This window comes from Vanellus vanellus (assembly GCF_965231255.1).
Source record: "Vanellus vanellus genome assembly, chromosome: 16".
In the NCBI taxonomy this organism is placed as follows: Eukaryota; Metazoa; Chordata; class Aves; order Charadriiformes; family Charadriidae; genus Vanellus; species Vanellus vanellus.
Window position 1 is genome coordinate 10,693,305 of NC_138921.1, and position 22,247 is coordinate 10,715,551.

The 22,247-nt window shown below is 39.4% G+C and overlaps 1 protein-coding gene across 1 annotated transcript in view; it reads right to left on the reverse strand.

Moving 5' to 3' along the window:
• ADGRD1 (adhesion G protein-coupled receptor D1) overlaps positions 1-22,247 on the reverse strand; it is a gene marked incomplete at both ends in the record, with an annotated part of 161,575 nt that overhangs the window by 24,532 nt on the left and 114,796 nt on the right. Inside the window, 4 exons of the mRNA XM_082491509.1 lie at positions 2,429-2,520; positions 9,892-9,958; positions 10,982-11,048; positions 18,475-18,628. Coding sequence (XP_082347635.1) covers positions 2,429-2,520; positions 9,892-9,958; positions 10,982-11,048; positions 18,475-18,628 — 380 coding nt within the window. The remainder of the gene's footprint in view (positions 1-2,428; positions 2,521-9,891; positions 9,959-10,981; positions 11,049-18,474; positions 18,629-22,247) is intronic.

The window sequence follows — 22,247 nt, forward strand, 5'->3', positions numbered from 1 at the left end:
AGCGTTTTGCGGTCTTCAGTGATTCCTCCCTAAGCCAAGTGAACTTGTTGATTCAAAAACTACCCTGTAGCCCTTGCTGACAGCGGCTTGACAGAAACTACAGAGCTTATTGTGTTTTTTCTGATTTCTCTGTGCTCTCTGCCACTGATTCGTTTTGCTGTGCCTATGCACTCTCTCGCGTTAACAACTTCTAATCAACATCTAAGAACCTTTAGTGGTTGGAAGCAGGGGTTGGTTTTTTTTTTCACTATGAAAAACATTTCCCGTACAGCTGTCAGAACAGAACCCTTTCTTGTTTTGTTCTCTTGTTTTTGGGAAAACGGTACCACAGACAGAATGATTTCACACTAGGCATATAAACTCACCTGCATAAGGAATACTGATGACAAGAAAAAGAAATCCAATGTAACAAAGGCCTTGTATTTCTCTTTTTTCCAATAGCCCAGTTACTTTCTCCATGACATCCTCTGTACATGAAACTCTAATTCATCATGGCTCACAACTGCGTTGAATCAGAGTATAAATACTCTCTAAGGTCTGATTTGGACAGCTATTTATGCCCTTACCATTTCAAATTTCTTCTGAGGATCCATTTTTGTAATGGTATCTACAGAAAAATAGCTACTCTCTATGTTCTGTTTACCTTCAATTATATTTTATTGACTTAATTTAATTTTATGAGGAAAGTTGCTCTGTCAGAGCATATTTCTGCTTAACCAATAATTAATGATTGAATGTTTCCAGATATATCTTCCCACTGATCCTCATTTTTCTACACCACCATCACTTCTGCTAGGTCAAATCCTAAAACTGTATTTTAACAATTACTTGGCACAAGGAGCATCTCTGAGCCAGGGTGTTTGGAGAAGTCACGTCTTTAGTAGAGAGCTCCACCATTCCAAATCTACGGCTGATAATATTTCAACCAAGAACATATACTCCTGATTAAATGGATTTCATTGTATTCCTAGACCAACCATTCATACATTGTTTTACTTATATACACACACCTAGTTTTCTTTTAAAAAAATAATATCTATTAGTGTGCAGGGTACAGCACACTACAGGGTACAGTGTATTGAATCAATTCTTCATAATACAAGTAAGGAGCTATCTGAGTACACAGAGCAACCTGTATAGCGCCTCTTATGTTTGTGGAGGTTGTTCCTTTATCTTCATGATTCTAACAGTTTATACAAATTGGCATTGACAATATAGTTATTTGCTTCCTAAGGTTCTATATTTCCTTTGTATTTCCGAAGGTCACAGGGACTCGGCCAAACCTGAAACAGTCATTTTAATTTCCAGTCTTTTAATTTCACTACAATGTCATTATCTTACAGACTTTTGTGTAGACTTATTTACTGGTTTTCTTTTCCTGTTGGATAATTATACAATAACTAAACTAACTTCAGTTAGGTAACTGTCACCAATATTTAAAACTTAATGACATTTTAAAAATTACATGAGTAATCCAAGCATAAAAATTATTCTTTATGATATCATTTCAGAGCAGTGGCACCAAATCCTTATCATACAATAGTCTGTGACTCAGAAACATTAAACACAAACCATCATCACATTTATCTTCTGCTTAAGTTACATATTCCTTGAGTTATATGCAGTGTCCTTTTAAATTTGGATTAAAGCATCTTTAGGAGATACAAAATATGAAATGGAATATTCGGCATCTTACTTTAAACTCAGTATATTAAGTTATCTTCTTAGCTACACATATGTAATCATGTAGATTTAAGAAATTGGAATTTGTCCTTGTGTATTCAGATGTAGCCATGCGTCTACCTTACATTTCCCCTCTAGCCTTGCTAGTGCAGTATTTTAAAGATGATACACTCTCAAAACCATCCCAAGAGGCTCAAGGCACCCTAATACAAAGAGACGCTTGAATTTAAGCACACATTTAAATCCAGCATAAGTCTGTGTGCTTTGCAGTATCAAGAGAGTCTTATAAATATAAGCATATGCCTAAATGTTATGCTGAACTTGGGCTAGAAACAAGGTTTATCCTCTGAAGGAGCAGAATAGTTGCAATAGCCGAGTATAGATTAGTGATGCTCTGTGAGATTTATCTTTGGATATAGCAGGAAGGGGAAAGTCTCCATTAAGAAAAGGGAAAATCATGAATCAGCAAATGCTGGAGACTAATAAGCAGGAAAACAGTTTAGCTCATGCTGAACCATAGGTTTCATCCTATGTAGCATTCGGCTTTCATAAAATATAGGTTAACTGGCTACATTCAAGAGAATGATATGCTACTTTTAACATTATTTGCTTTTTACTAACGAGGAACGATATCAGTGTTCTGGGAGATGTCCATGATACATGTCGCTATGATATAACATGATACAACATTGCTAGCGTGAGATTATTAACTTGTTAAAATATAATTTGAATGAGAAACACTTACTTGAAGGCATTGGCATCTCCATGAACCTTATAGTTGTCTGCACTGATTCTTGAGATAACTCTTGTGACAGCAATGAGAATACCAATATTGACCTGGAGAAGGAACGAGACTTGGTCAGAAGAGTAAGTACGGACTGGTCAGAGTTACAAACTGCCTTAGGAGTGTATTGTAGAAATACAACAGAAAATAGGAACTTTGCATGTTGTCTTTATTTGGCAAAAGAGGTTTCCAATTTTGGACTGGTATAGTTTGACCCTTGTCAATGGATTTCCCTCTCCCCATAGTGAGTAGTTCTCCCTTTGATTTCTTTCTATCAGGAACAGTCCTTGTCTGTTTAGGATAAGGCTGGATTAACACATAGCTTCACAGCTAAAGAAGGGCTCGGGATCCCTACTGTACAAATGAATGCACTAATAATCTACTACCAGCTGACAGATTAGACAAGAACTTCAGTGAACAGGGGCACGTGTCTGCATGCTTTCTGATTTTGTGTTTGTATGTGCACAGACTTCAGAAAGCACCTTTCCCGCTAGAATTCTCAGTGTACAATTCCTGTTTCTTACCAAAGTCTGCTTGCAATTTAAGCACAAGATTATTTTAAAACGGCAATGAGGAAAATATGTTAAACCTGAACTCTGCTCTTCAAAAGCCCTGCTTTTTTTAATGTCAGGCCCAGCAGAAACATCAATAACACGAAAAGAACTCCCACCAGAAAAATAGGAAATCTTGAAAAGACTAACACTGAAAATATCTAACAAAAGAGACTTTGCTCTGGAGTCGCAGGTGAAGAAAGAAGCAAATCTTTATCACTTAAAAGAAATGTGGCAAAGGCTGTCTTGCTGTGCAAAGACCTTGGGTTTAAAGAGAAAAAAAGAGGAGAGAATGCAAAGGTGAGAGATATATTTCCCCCTTCCTGTCCAAAGTTACACATCAGCTACAAAGCTGATATTTAGCATCAAGAACAAGGGTAGAATAAAACTATAGAACAAAAAGAAAGAAAATAATTCAAAATAGTGCTGTTGCTCAGCTAAAACTCAAAAATCATATTCTATTTTGACATAAATATTCTAATTCTGAGGATGAGAGGATGAATTAAAAAATCCTCAAGTTTGATGATAATAATTGCCTTGGTATTTTTTAAAACTTTCTGATCACTCTGTTAATTTTAGATTTTTAAGGGCAGATCATCACCTGGTGTAAAGTAGGAGCATAGCTGTGATGGTTCGTTTCTGCCACGGCTCTTTAGCCCGTCCAAAGAATACCCTGTGGAACCCGACTGCTTTTGAATTACGAGTGTACCTGTTGTTCAGTCAGCTTTACAGAGATGAGTGAGAGGTGAAATTCAGCGGCCTTGGGATCATTTTCCCTATTCCTACCAAATCATATTTTGTAAACATCTTTTATAAATTCTTTGAGAAAGCCACTTATATGCTAAACATGCACATTGAAGCAGCAAACAATGAACATGAACAGGTTACACTTTCTCTTCTTTCTCTCTTCTCTTTCTCCTCCAAACTCTCCAATTTTCTGCTGCATGTCCACCAAATGATCATCATCATTAGTCCAGCGTTTCATGTGAATTGCACAGAAAATACTTCTCTGTACCCTTAAATTCCTTCCTGAGACATTATCTTTCAGCAGCTATTTTTGGTCTGTTATGCAAAATATCAGCCTCCCCTTTCGACGCTTCCTTATGGACGTCTCCCTGACAGCTCAAGTTCCTCCGGGCACAGTTGCGCCATGATCCCTTTTTCTGATGACTGCAGACAACAGCACACTCCTGCCAGCCTCACAAGTGCTTAACCTTAACGCTTTCTTCCATTCCAAGTTCTTTTCAGACTCCCCTACATTTTGCTTTCTGCATAGCATTTTAAAAAATATGCCTAAACAGTGTATATTCAAATACCCCTCAAAAAAAATCCAATGAGGAAAAAAAAAACCAAACCTCATTCTTCAAATTCTGAATTTCCTACATCTTGCAAAACTCAGTGAAAGTCATGAAAAGCACCAACAACTGAATACTCAGAATCTTGCAAACTCTCACTCAAACTGCATATGAACCCTAAGATCTGGTCATGAAAACAGCAAAAGCAAGATAATCTCGAAGGAGACAAATTAGATGGCTTTCTAAAGCACAAACTGCTCAGCATTTCTAGCTGAATTTTAATTTCTTTATATAAAAGAAATTAAATGGGAAATTCATTTCCTAGGTATTTTGAATGGTCTAAAGTAGAAATTTTAAAAGGCCCTGAGCTTCTCCTGTGCAGTCAGTGGGACTATATCCTTTCCAGAGCGCATTAGTAATATGTTTAAAAAGCGAGAAGGAAACACTGCGATCTCACTGCTGCTAAAAACTAAAGGATTTTTAAAATTAGCAACAAACCATTATACTCAAGTCCCAAAGTTCTGTATTTAAATTTCCTGAACCGCTTGAAAATTTTTGTTCAGGTATTTTGAGAAATTAATCTCATTCAGCCTAAATAAACAGATTAGCTACAAATGTCTTCCTTTGCCGATATTTCAGTAAGTAAAGCACGGAGGTATTTCCACTGCCCTTATAATGGGAAACAAAAATACAGCCACTGAATTGTTCCTCCAGTGATTTTTTTTTTGGCATCTGATGTAAATACTTTGCCAATGATCTGATTAGGACAATGCTTAGTTGATGAAACACTCGTTATGCTTTAACCTGTATCAGAATGTTCAAACTAGGAGAATAAACATTTAGGAACTATATACATGTTCCTATTTTTCACTTTTCTGAAAGGCCAGATTACCTGACAGTTGCAGTTATTTTGCCTTAAAATTACACAGGAACTTAGAATATTTTTGCTTGCAGGTACCGGCCACACTCTACTTTTCAAAAGAATAGAGCTAATAATGTCAGCGCTTGCTTCCTTGCTCACAGGACTCCTTTCAAGGCAGCTCGTCCGACCCCAGGCACTCGCAAGTCTCTGCGAAATCAGCAGGAGCTGCCAGTTCCCATTATTGTAGGCTTGATCCAAAGCCCACCAGAGCCCATGGAAAGTTCCCAATGACATCAGGGAGCTCTGGCTCACTCTAGTGACAACTTCATCTGACTAAAAATTGTCAGATCAGGAAGAGAGTTAAACGAGTAAAAATATCTTTCAATATCTCATGAAAAAATTGTCAGACCAGATACAGTGGGACAAATTCTTTCCCTCACTTAGGTTTTTTTGCAGGGGTTTCACCTAGATTTCCTCCAAGTCTCAAGAGATTTTTGCTTCTTCTCTAGCGCAGTGCAGAAATCCCATGCGTAAAACCCTCTGATGTGGTGTGTTGCATCCCAGCCAAGAAAAGGCTTGGCAGCACAGAGGAACTAAAAAAAAAATGTATAAAACATATTGCCTTAATTAAATCCATTGACCAGCTTTCCTCTAAAACCACAAACTATTTTAGTCTCCACTTCAGTTTCAGGCAATGGTACAGGGAGCTATAGCCGACTCTTCCAATCTGAGGTTTAACATACTCTCTTACAGTGCCAGTTAGTTGGATCCTTCCGTCACCATTAGCAGCACAGCACCACTGCACGTTGTTGCAGACGCAGCCCACTGCTAGGTCACTTCCAGAATCATTACTGGGTATTATGCATTGCCAAACACAGCCAGTCGATTAAATTAGATCGATATTGAAATCCGGGAGAATGATTTCAGAAAGCCTGATTCTGCTCTCAGCTGTCCAGAGCAACTGCAGTTGGAATAGACTGAATTGAGTTATTTTAGACTTCTATGTACATGACTTCGTAGTAATGCATGTAGTATCAAACCAGTCAGAGCCGAATATCAGAGCAAAACTTTGAGGCTGGAAAGAAAATCAATAATAAATAAAAGGTGTAACGGATCCCTGACTTCTACTCTTTTCTAATATTAATCCTTAACTTTTAATTTCTTACAGTCTGTCTCCTTGTTTGAAAAAATGTCGCGTGCTTTCCTGTTGATAAAGTGAGAAGAAATTTAATTTTAAAATAATGAAGGAATTTAATTTTAAAACAGTAAAAGTGCTCGTAACTGAGTGCTAACAAGAAAAAATGAGAAGCTTAGCAGCTGCGGTCTGTTCATTTGTGCTCTAATCCACCACAGCACTTAAGTATGGACTTGGTCTCAGTGACTCTGAGGAATCTGTTTCAGGGCCTTTAAACACTATGGGTCCAATTCTGTCACCTTTTCCCGTGACGAACGATGTCTAATAAGGGACACAAATTGTCACTTTTCAACGAGTGGGCCTGCCTGCGGAGTAGGATACTGTTCAACATACAGAAATGATGCTAATTCTGCACTGGTACAAAGAGGTATCAATAAATACAATGAGGCAACACCACTAAATCATGTATGATCAGCAGGTATAAGGAAGGGAATATTTTTTATATATTGAATATTCCTAGGCAAGCACCGAGTGAAGACAGTGATGGCAATCTCAGCCTGGCACCCAAGTTCCAGAGTGCCATCTGAAGACACTGGTCGCAAAGCTGATGTCCCCACAGCACGAACTGTTAGCAATATGCTAATGAAAATCATTTAGCTCCATAAAAATGTTGTTTATCTGAAAGACATGTAAAAAAAACACCAGGAAAATAACTACTTGGAAGGAAAACAATAGAAAGGACTTGCCACCACAGCCCAGTATCTGCCCCCCAGTGGATTGCTCCCTGTCTGCAGCACACCCACTGCTCCACGTACACAGATGCTTTCCGCAGAATTTCCTTAATTCTGCCATATCTATGGAAACACACCAAGGCAGCAGATGGCTGATAACAAACAAAGCCTTCTGCCAAAAGTTTAGCGTCTTGTTCCAAAAACTCAGGTGCTTTATCAAGTTTTTTTCTTCCTTTGAAGACACGTCCCAGGCCCACTTTGGCTGACATTAGTTTGGTTTTCAAATTAATTGCAGCATTTTTTTTCCAAAGCTGCCTTAAGAGGATGCTATAGAGGCTCGGTGATTTGTGAGGTGGGGGAGAGCGATCTCTAAACTTTAAGATGCGGGCAGAAGCCAAAATACCTACATATAGCAGGAACTATTTCTTTCATCGCATCCCTTGACTCAAACCCCAGGGAAAGAGCACTTTGGGTACGGGAATCCATATAGGGCTGGGAGGTTCTGTGAATTACTCCCTCTAAAAGCATGTGTGAGTATTTTTTCCCGGTCACACTCCCACCACATCATTCTGTTTTAAGGCTCCACAATGTCGATATTGCCTGCGAGGCTGTGGCAGGACAAAAGTAGACTGTGTCTGCCTCTTCTCTAGGGAGTGGGAGTTGAAAAGAGCAGTCCCCCTGTTTTCTTCACAGCATAATCCTTTTTCTTGGCAGAGACAAACTGTGGATGGAAGCAGTCAAAAACTGCTTTTTGAGACGTTCATGCAACTAGTGGCTAATTTGTTATTTAAAGAGCACAGGCACGCATGCACACACAAAACAGTGTTTAGCCTTGTTATTTCCCTATAGGCACTCCCGCATTTTTCAGCTAGCATATTCAATGCCCAGAGAGAATAATTTGTCAGCTAGCTTGCTGCTATTTTGGGCTGAGCTGGGTTTAGACTATTTAACAAATTGCTCTACGTGGATCAACCTTGTGAGCACATTTTTTTCTCTTTCTCAAAATACTTGTATCCCTACAAGAATATAACTTGAGCTGCACAAATATTATATATCATAAGTGAGCGCCAGACAGTTAAACCCTTACTTTCATCGGCAAGCAGCTACGCATGCAAATTGACGAAGGCTGTGCTCACTCAGGTGAGTAAGCACTTCACTATCTGGCATGTTTTAATTAACACCATCTTCGGACAGCAGCTGGGAAAGATTTGATTTTACTGGTTGCATCTCATTTCCTCCTTTGCTGCTGAACAACAGCCGGAAAGCAAATGCTACCGTGAGAAGGAGACATTTGAATATTACATTATTTTAGTTCTCTCCAATCCTCAATATCTACGTACCTTTGAATTTAAACTCACATCCAGAAGCTCCAAGGTACAGGCCAACAAGAAATTAGGTGTGTTGGAACAAAGTCGAGAGCTGTTTGGCCAGCTCTAATCCAGTGACCAACATTTCTTATTTACACGTATATACTTTCACTTGGGTAAAAGAAATTCTGCCCTTACTGCGCAGGGACTTTGCAGTGTTGCCATTAATAATTTGATTAAAATGCTAACGTGAGGCAATTTCTGCCACATCAATATAGCAGCTAGTTTCATTGTTCTCTTAATATATGTTTATCTAGCCTAGTTTTTCAAGGCTGTATCTCGGGTGGAAGATGCTGGGCTGGGCTGCGCTGCCTGTAATAGGTGCCGATTTCACTGTCTCTCAGGCAAATGGTAGGATGTCCACTCAGCTGCAGTGTAAAATTTCCTGCAATGGAAAAGGTCAGCCAAGGAGCCACCTTCTGCTTGCCAAATAGTTATAGAGGTATGCAATGATAAACATTAGTGGTTCTATACACATAGCTCGCCTTCCTTCCTTTATAAGCAGGATTTGGGGGGAGGGGGGGGTTCTGTGTGATGAAATTTGGGGAAGTTTCTTTGTGCTTCCCATGGAAATCCTTAGCTGTCTTAGGGAAGTACAAGGTACAGGCAGTGGCTCCTTTTGATGCTCCTCCCTGCAAGTAGTCAGGATCTTGTTTTACCTGACCCTCCTTAAACACCACAGCATGGCAGACTCTGGTCTAGACTTGGGCTCATGCATTTAAAATCTAAGCAAAGCTTTAAAGACAACCTGATTTCACTAATCAGTGAGTCTATTCCCATGTTCATACTGTCACTCTGACATTATAACCTGCAGCACAAATTGTAGATAACAATTGAACGATTGATCAATTGAAGTATTGGAAACAGTGCTGAAGAGGAATAATCTCCCACTTAATCCCTGCAAACACCCCTGAATACTTAAGTAATCACAGTGATTAAGCTACAACTGTTGCTGTAGCCCATTCCTGCTGACTGCTGACTGCTTGCAAACTCTGCCATGATCGTCTTCACTGAGGGCACTCGGCTTTACTGGGAAAAGTGAGCTCTCTACAAGCAAAAGCTTCAAATACCAGTGGGGTGGAATCAGCCTTTCAGCTTTTACTGGTGTATATGAAACACAAACCACGGTTTGTTCTTTTGGGGGATCTTTCTGAGAATCAGTAAAACTCCCAAAATTACTCAATTTGACGCAGTTCTTAATGGCCCCAAGAGGGCTGTTTCAGGAGAGGGCTCTCCAAGGATTTTAGGTTGTATTTTTGTCTTGGAATAGTGAAATGAATGCTGTGAGAATTAATCTGCATAAACTAATACACAACCATGTAAAACACAGAAATCGGAGGAGGAACAAAATAATTCTGGACCCTTCATCTCTGTTGGTTCACTGGCCTGCCACAAGGTCTGGCGTCAGCCCTTCAGCCAGCTCTGCCGTGTGGCTGACACAGATGTGCAACAAGAAAACAGCAGCAGCCGTGGGTTTACCTACCAGAATTACAAACAACGCCGGTGCCACAAAAGCCCAGATTGCTCCATTCTCTAGTGAAAGCCAGCAGCTGCAGGGAAAAATCAGAATGATTTTAGATGAAGCACACGGTCATTTAATTAGTAATGTTCTTAATTAAAAAAGAGACTAAAAGAGAGTGCAAGAAGACTGATGAATTTTAAAAGCAAGAGACACAACAGAGCATCAATAAGAAGCTCCTTTTCCCCCTCACAGGCGGGGAATCTGAGGCCGGATCTCATTTTGATTTGTATCTTGCAGAGAGCCAGTGACAGCTATCTGCCCCAGCACGCCATCAAATAGCATTAGGGGCGGAAAGATGGGAAGAAAGGAAAGGTTTTATTTGCTATTTGTTGTTCTGGTATCCTGTATCACAGGCAGTCATTTCAGTGCTGTGAGCACTCTCGTTGTAGCAAGAGACAAATTGAAGCCCTCCCTGCCTTGCCCGGCTGGGGGTGAGGAGGCTGGGAGACACGCTCTCAGCTTCACGCCTCTTTCCTACAGCGGTGGCGATATAAACTAGCTCACCACATGCAAAAAAATAACCCTTCCTCCAAATCTTTTGCTTACATTATGGTAGGATTGAATCCCACGGTGTTTTCTCAGATAAATTTGCTTTTCTTCTTCCAAATTAGAAAGGCACTTAGTTTTAAAAAATTTTAACGATATCCATTCTAGATCTTCAGATGTTTAACTGTAGTTTTCCTCAAAAGATTAAATGTCTTCAATCAAATCTTATTCTCATCTTGTTAGAAATGTTTCAGCCCGCGCTTTGCTCTGCGCGTGGGGTAAGCAGGGAGCTCACTGCAGAGGGCCTTATGCTTCTGCAGCAGAAGGGAAAAATAGGCAAAACATCACAGGAGCTTTTTGTGCAATATCTCAGCAGTGAAAAGCAAACCTGGGGCTTCTGGGTCTAAGAATATGCCTACACAGCAATCGTGGTTTTTCAGGCTATCTGCCCTACCCCTCAGCAGGACCTTGCAGAACTACTGCCCTCTTATCAGATCTACGAGTTTTTCTGCGCATCAGATTTTTCATCCATGTTGCGTCTGAGAGAAGACATTTTCATACTCACTTGCCACTTTCTCCATAGCTGTCTAGGGACGATGTTGTAGAAATCACACAGATCACCAGTGGGCAGCCTGCAAAAAGGCAAAGTCGGCGGCAATATTAGTAACAAAAGTGTGTCTTCCAGTAAACCCAGCAAGTTCGGCTACATTTTGCATGGGCAACAGAACAGCTCAGTAATTTTAGAACTAAGCCTGACTCAACATCCTCCTGCAGCTGTGTAACACAACATGCTTTAATCAATTAATGTCAGACAAACAAAATGACTTTTCAATAAAACACTAGTTTAACAGTTAAACTGAGTTAGTGCTAATCTCGTTGAGAATCATAGTCCTTTTTCAGCCTGGTTTTCGTTTATGTAATTTCTGTCTCTTGCTATTCAAGCAGTGATATCCTGTGGAGCAATATCAGGTTTATTTTAACCACTTTCCCCCAAGTAAGTGCACCTTGTTTAAGGATTCAAAACAATCTGGAAAATGCAGTTGAGTTTCTCACAGGGGTGCATGACGAGCAGGCGAGAGGACAGACATGGCGACATTTCGGGTTCAGAAGAGGCCACAAAGATGATCTGAGGGCTGGAGCACTTCTGCTGTGGGGACAGGCTGAGAGAGTTGGGGCTGTTCAGCCTGGAGAAGAGAAGGCTCTGGGGAGACCTTATATGCCATTCCAGTACCTAAAGGGAGTCTACAGGAGAGCTGGGGAGGGACTTTTTACAAGGGCATGGAGTGATAGGACGAGGGGGAATGGCTTCAAACTGGAAGAGGGGACATTTAGATTAGATATTAGGAAGGAGTTCTTTACTGTGGGGGCGGCGAGCCCCTGGCGCAGGTTGCCCAGAGCAGCTGTGGCTGCCCCATCCCTGGAGGTGTTCAAGGCCAGGTTGGATGGGGCTTGGAGCAACCTGGGCTGGTGGGAAGTGTCCTTTCCAACCTAAACCGTTCCATGATTCTATGATTTAGTTATCTAGAGCATCACGCACAGCAGCGAGAGACAGTTATTAATGGAAGCAAGTTCAGATCCCACTCAGATGCCCAACCAAGACTTACTCTAACATAAATATATAATAGCTCTACAAGATTTCTGTGTTTAAAGTAGACTGTGTTTCCAGATGGGTTTTGACAGGTCCAGTGTGCTGCATCCTGGGAGGCGGAGGAGTGCTTTATGGGACTGCACAGGAATTACACAAAGGCAGACAATAATGGTCCTGCTGTCGGGGGGCTGCGTGTCTCAGCACCAGGATATCCTGTTGTGCCACTTCAGCACAGCTTTCCGGGCCAGGAGCTGGAGAGGAAGCGGGGGTTTTCTTGCCAACAGTTCTGAATATGGTAAAACCTCATCCTTTTAAATATTAAATGATCATCGGTAATTCTTGTATGATTTAATAAAATGTGAAGGTCTGAGCTTTTATCATCTTATGGAATTTAATAACCCAGTCCCAGACAGAGTATTAGACATGATAGCTTAAAGTTTCAATTTTCTTTTGAATTCTTCAGGTTTTCTGCTTGAGGCTTTTACAAAATTCTCTGTCAAGCAATTTCTGCTTAATCTTACCAATATCATCCTCATAAAATTCTGTAAAGTTTTCCTATACTAGCAGAACTATAATTTTTGGAAGAAGTGTTTTTGTTCTTTAATGATTGTGGCTAGAAGCACTTTGTATTTATAAAGAAGAAAGATACTCAGTAGTTAAGAAGCAGCATCTACAGGCATTGTTCAGGTCTTAGACTTTGAAAGCCACTCTGCAGGATGTGAATTAACTTGATTCTGCTCTCCCATGCTTGTCCAAATCAGGAATAACCTCTTAGATGTAATATTTGTGCAAGACCTAAGCAAAGGCAAGATTTTAGTTTACTATCTCATTTGTCTAAGAAAGGGAAATCCTACACATATTTCAATTACATTCAACAGAGCAATTAAGCACAGACATAAGCCTATCTGCTGAAACCCGCTCTGCCATGGGTACGCGCGCTACCTGGACTAAAGGTCCACAGGTATGTCTACACACTCCCAATCACATCTTCGGTTGCTGAGTAGGCATTGTTTATTGGCGCAGTTTGTCTTCTGACGCAAGTTGTCTTCCCACCGCAGGGACTTTGCCACAGAAGCAAAAATACCTGTGCCCAACTAACTCTCCTTTATAATTCTAGTCTGCCAGTTTTTTTCCAAGTCAAATGCTGGATATTCAAAGGACTTTGCATGACTCTTTTATCAATTTTAAATGGCAGCGAAGAAGAAAATTAAATACAGGGTTCCTTTGGAAGACAATAAAACTTATGCAGATGAAACATAGAGCAGTCATCTGCATAAAAAGAGCTGTTAAGTCAGTGAGAATAAAATCGTCTGCAGCCTATAGCGCAGTGTTTGCCTTTTCTTTGCATTAACAAGATATTAAATGGATAATGGCAATGGAGGAAGAATCAAGGTTTTGTTACAGTGAAATTGGAGTATTTTTCCTTTAAGAAACAACCATTCAGTAAATTCCCTAAGGTTGGAAAAAATATATATTTAGCCTAAGGGGATCATAAGATTTGATCTGGACTGAAGAATTTGTATGGATTATATATTATACACAAAAGTAAGTGTGTTTGCTTAATCTTTTGTCAGTAATAATTACATGAGAGCTGTGAAATTTAGTCTACGCCCATAATAGGTAATGTTAATGTTGTGCTGGCACTGGTTATCATCCATGAAAGAGTTATGGTTATGTTTTTTTACTGTATCTGAATGTTTTCTCAGTTAGCAGGTGCTACAAATATGCTCACCAACCCTACTCCAAATGGCCAAATTTATGACGCAGCAGACCATGCTTTCCAGAGCACAGTATCAGATGAAAATGTTCTAGCACACCTTTCCGGCAGCTGATCTACGGCGCTGGTGTCATCTGTGTCTCTGCAGCCCTAGAGCAATACAGCATCACATTTACATGGGGTAAATCAACCCACACGGAGCCCTGTGCCGCTGCAGCTCAAGTTCTCCGAGTCCCCAAGCCAGCTAATTTAAAGCTACCTCCCAAACTCGGCAGCAAAATACAGCCTGCAGAGCAGGCATAAGCTCACAGCACCTGGCACAGGGAGCCCAATAACACAGCCCTTGCTCAGACAAAATCCTCCCTGAATTCAGCCCAAATACAGTCACTAGGGTGAAGTCTAAAATGAATGTCAGCTACGTCCTCTTCTTCAGCATTAAACTTCGTATCTAATCCATTTGCTTTATCTTTCTGAGGCACTAATGATAAATAAAATGGAAAATGCCTGTAAATCTGTATGCTGTATTTTGAAAGCTGCTGCATCTTCTATACATAGCAAAAAAAACCCCAGGCAGGCTATAGAAACCCTGTGGCAGACAATTTGAAGCAATTTTAGGACATTAATTCTAAAAGGCTAAATATGTCATTCATTGAGAAAGATGAAGCATTAGACACAAAGGAAAGTATATTTCCTTCCAATACTGAAAAGATCTACTTTGCTTGATGGGGAAAAGTATATTCTCCCATTTATTTTGTGGAAGTTAATTTTCTATGATTTTCTATTTCTTCTGCTGCATTACATTGTGTCTATGCAGAAGTCTGGGACTACATTGAGCAACAGCAAATAAATAAATTTAGGTCTTTTGACGGCTCAGAACAAAATCTTCATTCTAAGGCAGTCTATAAAGGAAAGGAAATTGTCTGAAATAGGAAAATGTGTTAAGGCCAAAGTGCCACAGCACAATCTCCAGTATCACAAACTCTTATCATCAGCCTCCTACAAATGGCTGGGTGGGAAAAGTTTTGCTACAATAATCTGTGTGTGTTATGCTGAACCACCAAGGCAACGAAGTATTTTTTTTTCCCCCCAATCAATCTCAAGGTGGTTTTAAAGTTAGGATATTACCACCTTCCTCAAATTGCTCTTCTGTCATTCCTGGCAACTGCAGTCTTCAAGGTAATTTTAGCACCCTTGGGACTAAAGATAATACGCAGGAACTTCAATCAACTCAGCACGTTCGGTATCCTGTCTCTCTGATTACTGTTGAATTCATTTTACAGGAGTAATCTCTCTCGGAAAGAGACCAGTGATACCCAGTGGGGAGTTCCTTGTCCCTATGTCCTCTCATTGCCTCAAGTTTCAATTTATCATTAATATAGACTTCGCAAGCTTTTACACATGTACCTAGCCCAGTGTTTCTGCTTAAATAAGAATGATGGATCTGGGTTTTTAAATTCAGGACTGGGGTTTGTCATTATTCCAGGAACTACAAGTTTGCAAAAGTCAAACGCATTCACGCTTCAGTTAGAAGCAAAGAACGAAATGAACTATCTGTTTTGACTAACATGAGATAAGACATCCTTGTCTTCAAATTCGTTCAACCATCTTTGGTAAGTATAACAGTTAGCTAAGCAAAAGTGTAAAAAAAGGGCCATTTTCATTAGTTACTGGGAAATACACATCCAGTCTGGTCTCAGGATAGCACACGAATGCTCGACTTCCTTTTGACACTTGCATTCAATGCCATCTTACCCTAATTTTAAGAGCCAAACAAAATAATTTTAGGACAAAACCTCTTTAGCCCCTTTCTCCAGCCTTGCAGGACTTCTGTTTAGATGTGGGAATTTTACGGAATATATATAACTTATAACTCTGTTGTACCTTCCTCAAGTTCATGAAGGAACAACGCAAACTCTGCCCCGTAGAACATGAGCACACACTGCTGCTGAAGGCAGTACTGATGCGTGATCTCTAATTAAACATTTTGATTCACAGCTGGTGCCAATACGCTAACAAAAGAGGAAGCTGGGAACTGACAAACCTGGGTGTCCTTTTAAGCATTTAAGCAGTCAACACTGCAACGTGAACGTTCTCTCTAAAAATATCATTATTCAGCAACATCTATTACCCACTGACTGAGCATTAGTTACATACCAGACAGTGAGTTGCGATGCCGTTGAGTGAATGAAGGCTGCCCTGATACTTATCAAGAGATAAACAATTTGGAATGCAGTTGCCTAGTTAAATTACTTCAGGGATGTTTAGACACACTTGCAGCAATGACGTGATGTCAGATATGATTAAGGAAATTCAACATTTAATTCAAATGTAAATACTTTGAGCTATATGGAAAAAAATATAGCATTACAAACTACTTTCCAGCAACATGGTAGGTCTACCGCATTTCAGAAAACATATTTTCTCCAAGTCATTTTAAGAATAATAATTGGAACATGGTTTCCAAAATTAAAATATTTGTCAAAAAGTGGCTTTTGAAAGGTTTATACAGAGAAACGTATTACTGTTATATGGATGATGTCTTCCACTATCTGCCTCCAACAGTACCTTTGCTCCATTGCAGAACCAGAGCTCGTACTGGGTCTCTTACACAGTCCTGGCCAGGAAGAACATTGCTAGAAGAACTGATATAGAAATGTCTACTGCTGGTGCCTCCTGTCTTTTGCTACATACATCTACTTTGATGACAAATACCTACTCTTGGGCCTGAGGGATTGTCCTCCAAAGTATTACTCAAACTCAAAATACCACTGAAGAGACTTTTTAGTAACCACATTTAACATCTCATGGGGTTATGTACCAATAGGCTATGTACTCGTACTAATTACTACTAATTGAGCGGTAGCAATCATATTGCAATAAAATGAGGCAAAATGCGACATTTAGTACTAGTCATATCTCAGTCAGATGCCATGTTTATCCTTGTGTCTTCTAAATCACTTTGTAGATCATTTCCATTTTACAATAAATAAACCTTACACAAAATGCCAGAAAAAAAAAGGTAAAGGTGCATTGCGGCACATATAAATTATGAATTTATTTTCATAAGTTAATTAATGATTGATTATAAATTGAGTTAATCAACACATCTGCTATAAGCAAATACCCCAGTGAATTAAATGCCAGTTCTTAATTATTTTATCAACTGTTGTGGCTTTTTACATAGTATTTCTGAAGGAGAAAGAGTTCTCTGGGGCTTATGAGAACATTTTCTTTGGTTTGATATGCTTGGAGTTGTATTCCATGAGCTCTGGATTAAATAAATCCACAAGAAACCCCTCCAACATCAGCATGTTTCTCTACATTTAGCACTGAATCTAGAAAAATCTACAAATCTGCAATGTCTTCCACTCTCAGCCTGTCTAGGTTCTCTTACTTTTGGGTCTATGTGGAAAAAGATTAATTACTCCATATAGCCTGTCCTTCCCAACTTTACTAAAAACTCAGCAAAACAGCTAAACAGCTTTCAAACCTTTTCAGCAACCGAAGCTTTAAGGTGTATATTTTTAGTCTGCAAACTGGCCATTCCTTAAGAGAAAAAAAACTGCCTAAAACATCCAGGATAAGGACACCTGTACATGGTACTCTTGAACCTGTCACAGAGAGACAATGAGGGCAAAGAAAAAAACTTAACTTCTACCTAAGCAAACTGCAGTTTGTGCCCTCAGTCTAGCAGATATCGCGTTCACCAGAGGACTATATCAAATGGCCCTTAGACAGAACTGCTAAGAAGGACATTTTAAAGCAAAAGAGGCACGATGCACAGAATAAAAAGGCCATATTAAAAAAGGGCAAGTAGGCTGCTGTTGAAATATATATATATAAGTGAACAGCATTACTATCACCCAGATCTGTATGGTGCCAATAGGTACTGAATATTCCAGTTATGACTGCAGAAGGTCTGTATTATTGGTATAATTGGTTTTCATTCAGCTTCCAAATGCATTTGTGGGGGTAAAGGTAATGCACATTTTAACATATTTTGAACTTTTCTGTAATTACATAGATATTCCTTTACTATCTTTTACATCTCTCCTTTTGACTCAACATATGACATTTTCTTCTTCTAAAGGTGGAGTTTTGTTGAGCATCATTGCTTTACTTCCAGGACAGTGAAAGCAAACTAGCTTTCATCTGCTGTGAAAAGCCTGGAACAAAATATTCAGTTTCGACTTCTCAATATACACACAGATTATGCTTTTGTTACTGAATTTAAAAAGCTGTGAATTGTTATCTGTGAGATTACCGTGTCATAGGACTACTTTTTTATTCTTAATAATAATATTGATGTTCCGTGCAGCCTTTTTCACCTAAGGATTTCAAGGCACAAAACATCAACTAATGAAGTCTTGTGATACTCCTGTGCTACTGCGCCAATTTTTTATGTATGGATTGCAGACTACAGATAGAATAAACCAGTGTTGTGAGTTAGAACCAAAAAAAGAACATACCAGTGCAGTGAGACCTCCCTCCCACACTCCTGCTATTGATTTGGTAATTAAGGATCTGATCTGGCCTAGTGAGGTCATGGAATTCACTGCAGTGGAATTAAGTTTAATGGACTATACATTTTAAAGTCTGATTACGTTCAGAAAAATTATGCATTTTCTTATCCAACAGACCTACTCTCAGTAAGGCAAACTAGGATCACAAGATGACAGTTTGACACATGCTTTTGAATATAATCTCGTCCTACAGTGAGGAGACTTAAAGCAAGCAACTGCTAAATGCTTACCCCATCCAATTCCGTAATAATATAAGTGCTTGCTCTCTTCTGACCCAAATACTTTGATCACCATACTGTAAAGATGAAATCCTTCCACCAGCATCCATGCAAAAGCACTCAGGAAGAAAAAATGAAGGAGAATGGCCAAGATCTTGCAAGGCACCTAAATTAAGAGCAAAAATTAATACATTAATTTTTATAATGCAGTCACATTGCTTTTCCAATTTTTTTTCTATTTCTGTATAAATTTACATGCTAAATGCTAAATCACTTGTATAAAATAGTCTTAAAAACAAAGCACTAGAGAACTTCATTTTTCTGCAGCATTTTCAGATAGCTTCAGAGTAACAAATCCTCTTACCTTTTAAGAAAAAACCAAAAAACATTGCCAAACGTGATGTGGAAATCCAAACTGATTATGTATTTATAATAGTAGGAGCAATATTCCTACTAATGTCTACAAAATATTGAAGAATTCAAAACTGAAGGGTTGATATCCTATTGCTTGAAGTAAATATAGGAGAGTCAAAGAAGTGGGGGCACAGGCATTGTCTTGCACTCCCTGTTCTGTGACGGTAGAAGTTCATCATAGTTCATGCTCATTTTCTACGAAGAACTGGTAGAAAGTCAATGGATCAATTAAGCTTGAGTGAAACATGGAAGTTTTAAAATAAGGTGCCATTTTGAACCTGCTGTTTATTTACACTTTGCCACGTGGCTTTCCTACTTTGCTGTTCTTCATATCAAAAATAGGGAAACACACCAATTAAATCGTATTGTATTCCAGTGTCTGTCTGTCCCAGTTAGAAATTCTGTAAAAGTCTCATGTGCTCCTCCATCAGCAATACTAATACATCCATTTCAAAAAATTATAGCAAGCTCTCATTGGCTCTTGAGCCCTAATTGCTCTAGTTTGTCTGTTTGAGTTCTCCATTTCCCATAGTCTGATGTACCAGTGGTGTATGAATTCTCATGTGTCAAGAACACATCTAGTGGTTAAGGCAAAGAACTGAAAGTCTTCTGCGTAGGGTGTTTACAGACAATGCGAATACTCCTCAATAGTCCTTTATTCACTATGTGCTATCAAGATTCTGGAAACAAGAGCTAATATGAAAATTTAAGCAACAGAAAAATGCCATCTAGAAAGTGAGCCCACCTGCTGTAACCTGGACTATCTGTTTCAATTTAAACTATAACATGTTTTGAAGTGAAAGAAATGCTGCCCCAAAAGAGAGGAATGCCATGACTAAGGCAATGCAGCAAGAAGTGAAAACATCCTCCTGAGTCCTGTTTACACCTGCCTTGGTGCCTGTGGCCCACTGTGGGCTACAGGAAATGCGGTCTGGGCTTCAGACCTGGCTTTTCCTTAAATTGCTCCTCAGAGAGATCTTTACATTTTTCTCTAAGTCTCCTATTAGCCTACCTTAGGAAAACAGGAAACCTCATCCTGTCTTCTTCCCCACTCCTCACGTATTCACACAGCACATTCTCCTCTCCCCACTAATTGCTTTTCGAGGATGTCACACCACAAGTGGTTTCGCTCATCATACAGTAATTGAACAGATGTGACTGCCAATGATCTTACCACAAGATAACCTTGTTTGGTTTGCTTTCAGTTAAGGCACGTTTTAAACACGCTCTTGGACCGAGTCCCAGCTGTATCTCAGTTTTGCATCTCGTAGCATACTGATGGCTCTAACATCCCCCTGTGACACCTACAGAATTTCAGAGGGGTTGCTGGCCTGCAGCCCGTGTCAATGAGAAGAGGCGTTTTTTTCTTCTCCGAGGTTTCCCTTCCTCGCCTGCCAAGTCTCAGTAAGGTGTCCAGGCAGGTGGAGTCTGCGTGCTGAGGAAGCATTACCAGTACGAACCAGTTTGGTGCAGATGTTAATCATTAGTTGCGTTTGTTGCATTAGCTTAGCTGCCCTGGGCTGCCATTTCATTCTTTTTGTTGATGGTTCAGGATTTTGTACACTAATGAAAATTTAAATGTTGGGACTTGATAGTATGATGCAAATTGAAGCTTTCCCGTACCTTCTCACTTGTACTCAGCTGGTTCTGTGCTAGTGCAAGGGCATTCTAACGCAAATCCACTGCGACTGTATGTATTAAAAAGCAATAAATTTGGTTTTAATTCATGTAAGTGAGACCTGTAAGTGTTTTAGTATTTCACAATGATCGGTGGCATACAACTAAACCAGATTTGCTTATTGACAAAAACTGTGACAACCTTTCCAGTTCATTTTATCATAAGGCTATGAAATCCATTTTAACGCCTTTTGATTTCTGCCAGATTAGTCCACAAAAATATAAATGCAACATATAGCTGACTTACGAGCTAGTTCTGTCAAATGGATACTTTCCAATTTCTGAGTAGCCAAACAATATGAATCACAAAACAGCAGAAAAATAAAACATAGTGAAGTAGCAGGAGGCTGGTCTGTATATAATTTTGTATAATACCGAGTTGCAGATTTTTACCTAAAATCCATAGCAAAGTTGCAAAGTTCTGCATTTGTTCTGTATATGTGATTTTTTTACTGAGAACAGTTTTGAAATGGATGGGTAAATTTGCATACATTTTCTAAATTCAACTTAGTGTTTTCAAGTGTCAATCGTACTGCATCATACAGAACCCTCTGAAAATGTCCTTCCCTGCAATCTATATGCTGCTTTGTTATACAGTCTTGAGTTTCTGCAGATACATATATCAGAAACAAAAGCAGCTCACATCATCTCTCTCTTTGGAAATGTTTTAAGCAATGCCATGCATGAGTACCGACTGAGAAACAGCTCAATACACTGATGCAGAACTGCAAATAGTAGACAAATTAAATTTTCTAGTTGTGCTGGAAAAACACAGTGCTGCCTAACACACTATACTTCAATTTTCATTTTCCCGTGTCTAAATAATACATTGTTTTCTCCCATAAACATGCTCGGGTTTTTTGAAGGCTTTAGTAGCCTAAAGAAATGTTCATAGTTCATTATTTTTAAACGCACACTGCTGTTTGGGATTCTGTTAAAGAAAAAAAGTGTGCTCTAGTCTATAGCAGAGAGTAAGTAAGTAAGAGCACACCTCTCTGAAGAAACAAATCCATCTACTGATGAAAGTCTAAGGAAGTCATTAGAGTGGCATGCGGATGGGAAAGGTATCTTAGGGACTTGGCAGTATAGGAAGAAAGTGCTGTGTGCGAAGACATTTGCTTTCTCTAGAAGAAAGACACCTTGATTTCAGGAATAACTGCCTTCCTGGAATATGCCATGATCATTTAGGACTACTGTTTTAGTGCTAATGACGGTAGGTATCAAGGACCAGCTTTAAAAAAAAAGTAATTAAAAATATGTTCTTGGATGTATTAAAAAGATCAAAATCCTACTCATGGAAATGGAGTTTTGTGGTTAAAAATTACTCCTACGCTACAAAAGGAAAATTGCTTCAGTATAAATTGTAAATGATTAAATAATACATCTAGAATTACCAGGGGAATGCTGTACTCTATATCTGGAATCAAAACCGAAGTATCCCTAGAGAGGGAGATGGGAAAAGGATGGAGCCTAAGGCAGTCGTGGGAGACAGTGATGCCAGCTCAGGGCCTGCTCCTACGCTGCCCTTCCCCATCGCACTCTATTTCCTCACGCAAACTGGTGCCACTTGTTCTCTCAGGCCAGGGCACTTACAAACCATTAAGCGCTATATACGCTCCTCTTTGGCAGAAGCAGAAGATTAAGAAATTTACACCTTCTAATGTAAATACTGCCTCCCTCTTTTTGTAAACTAC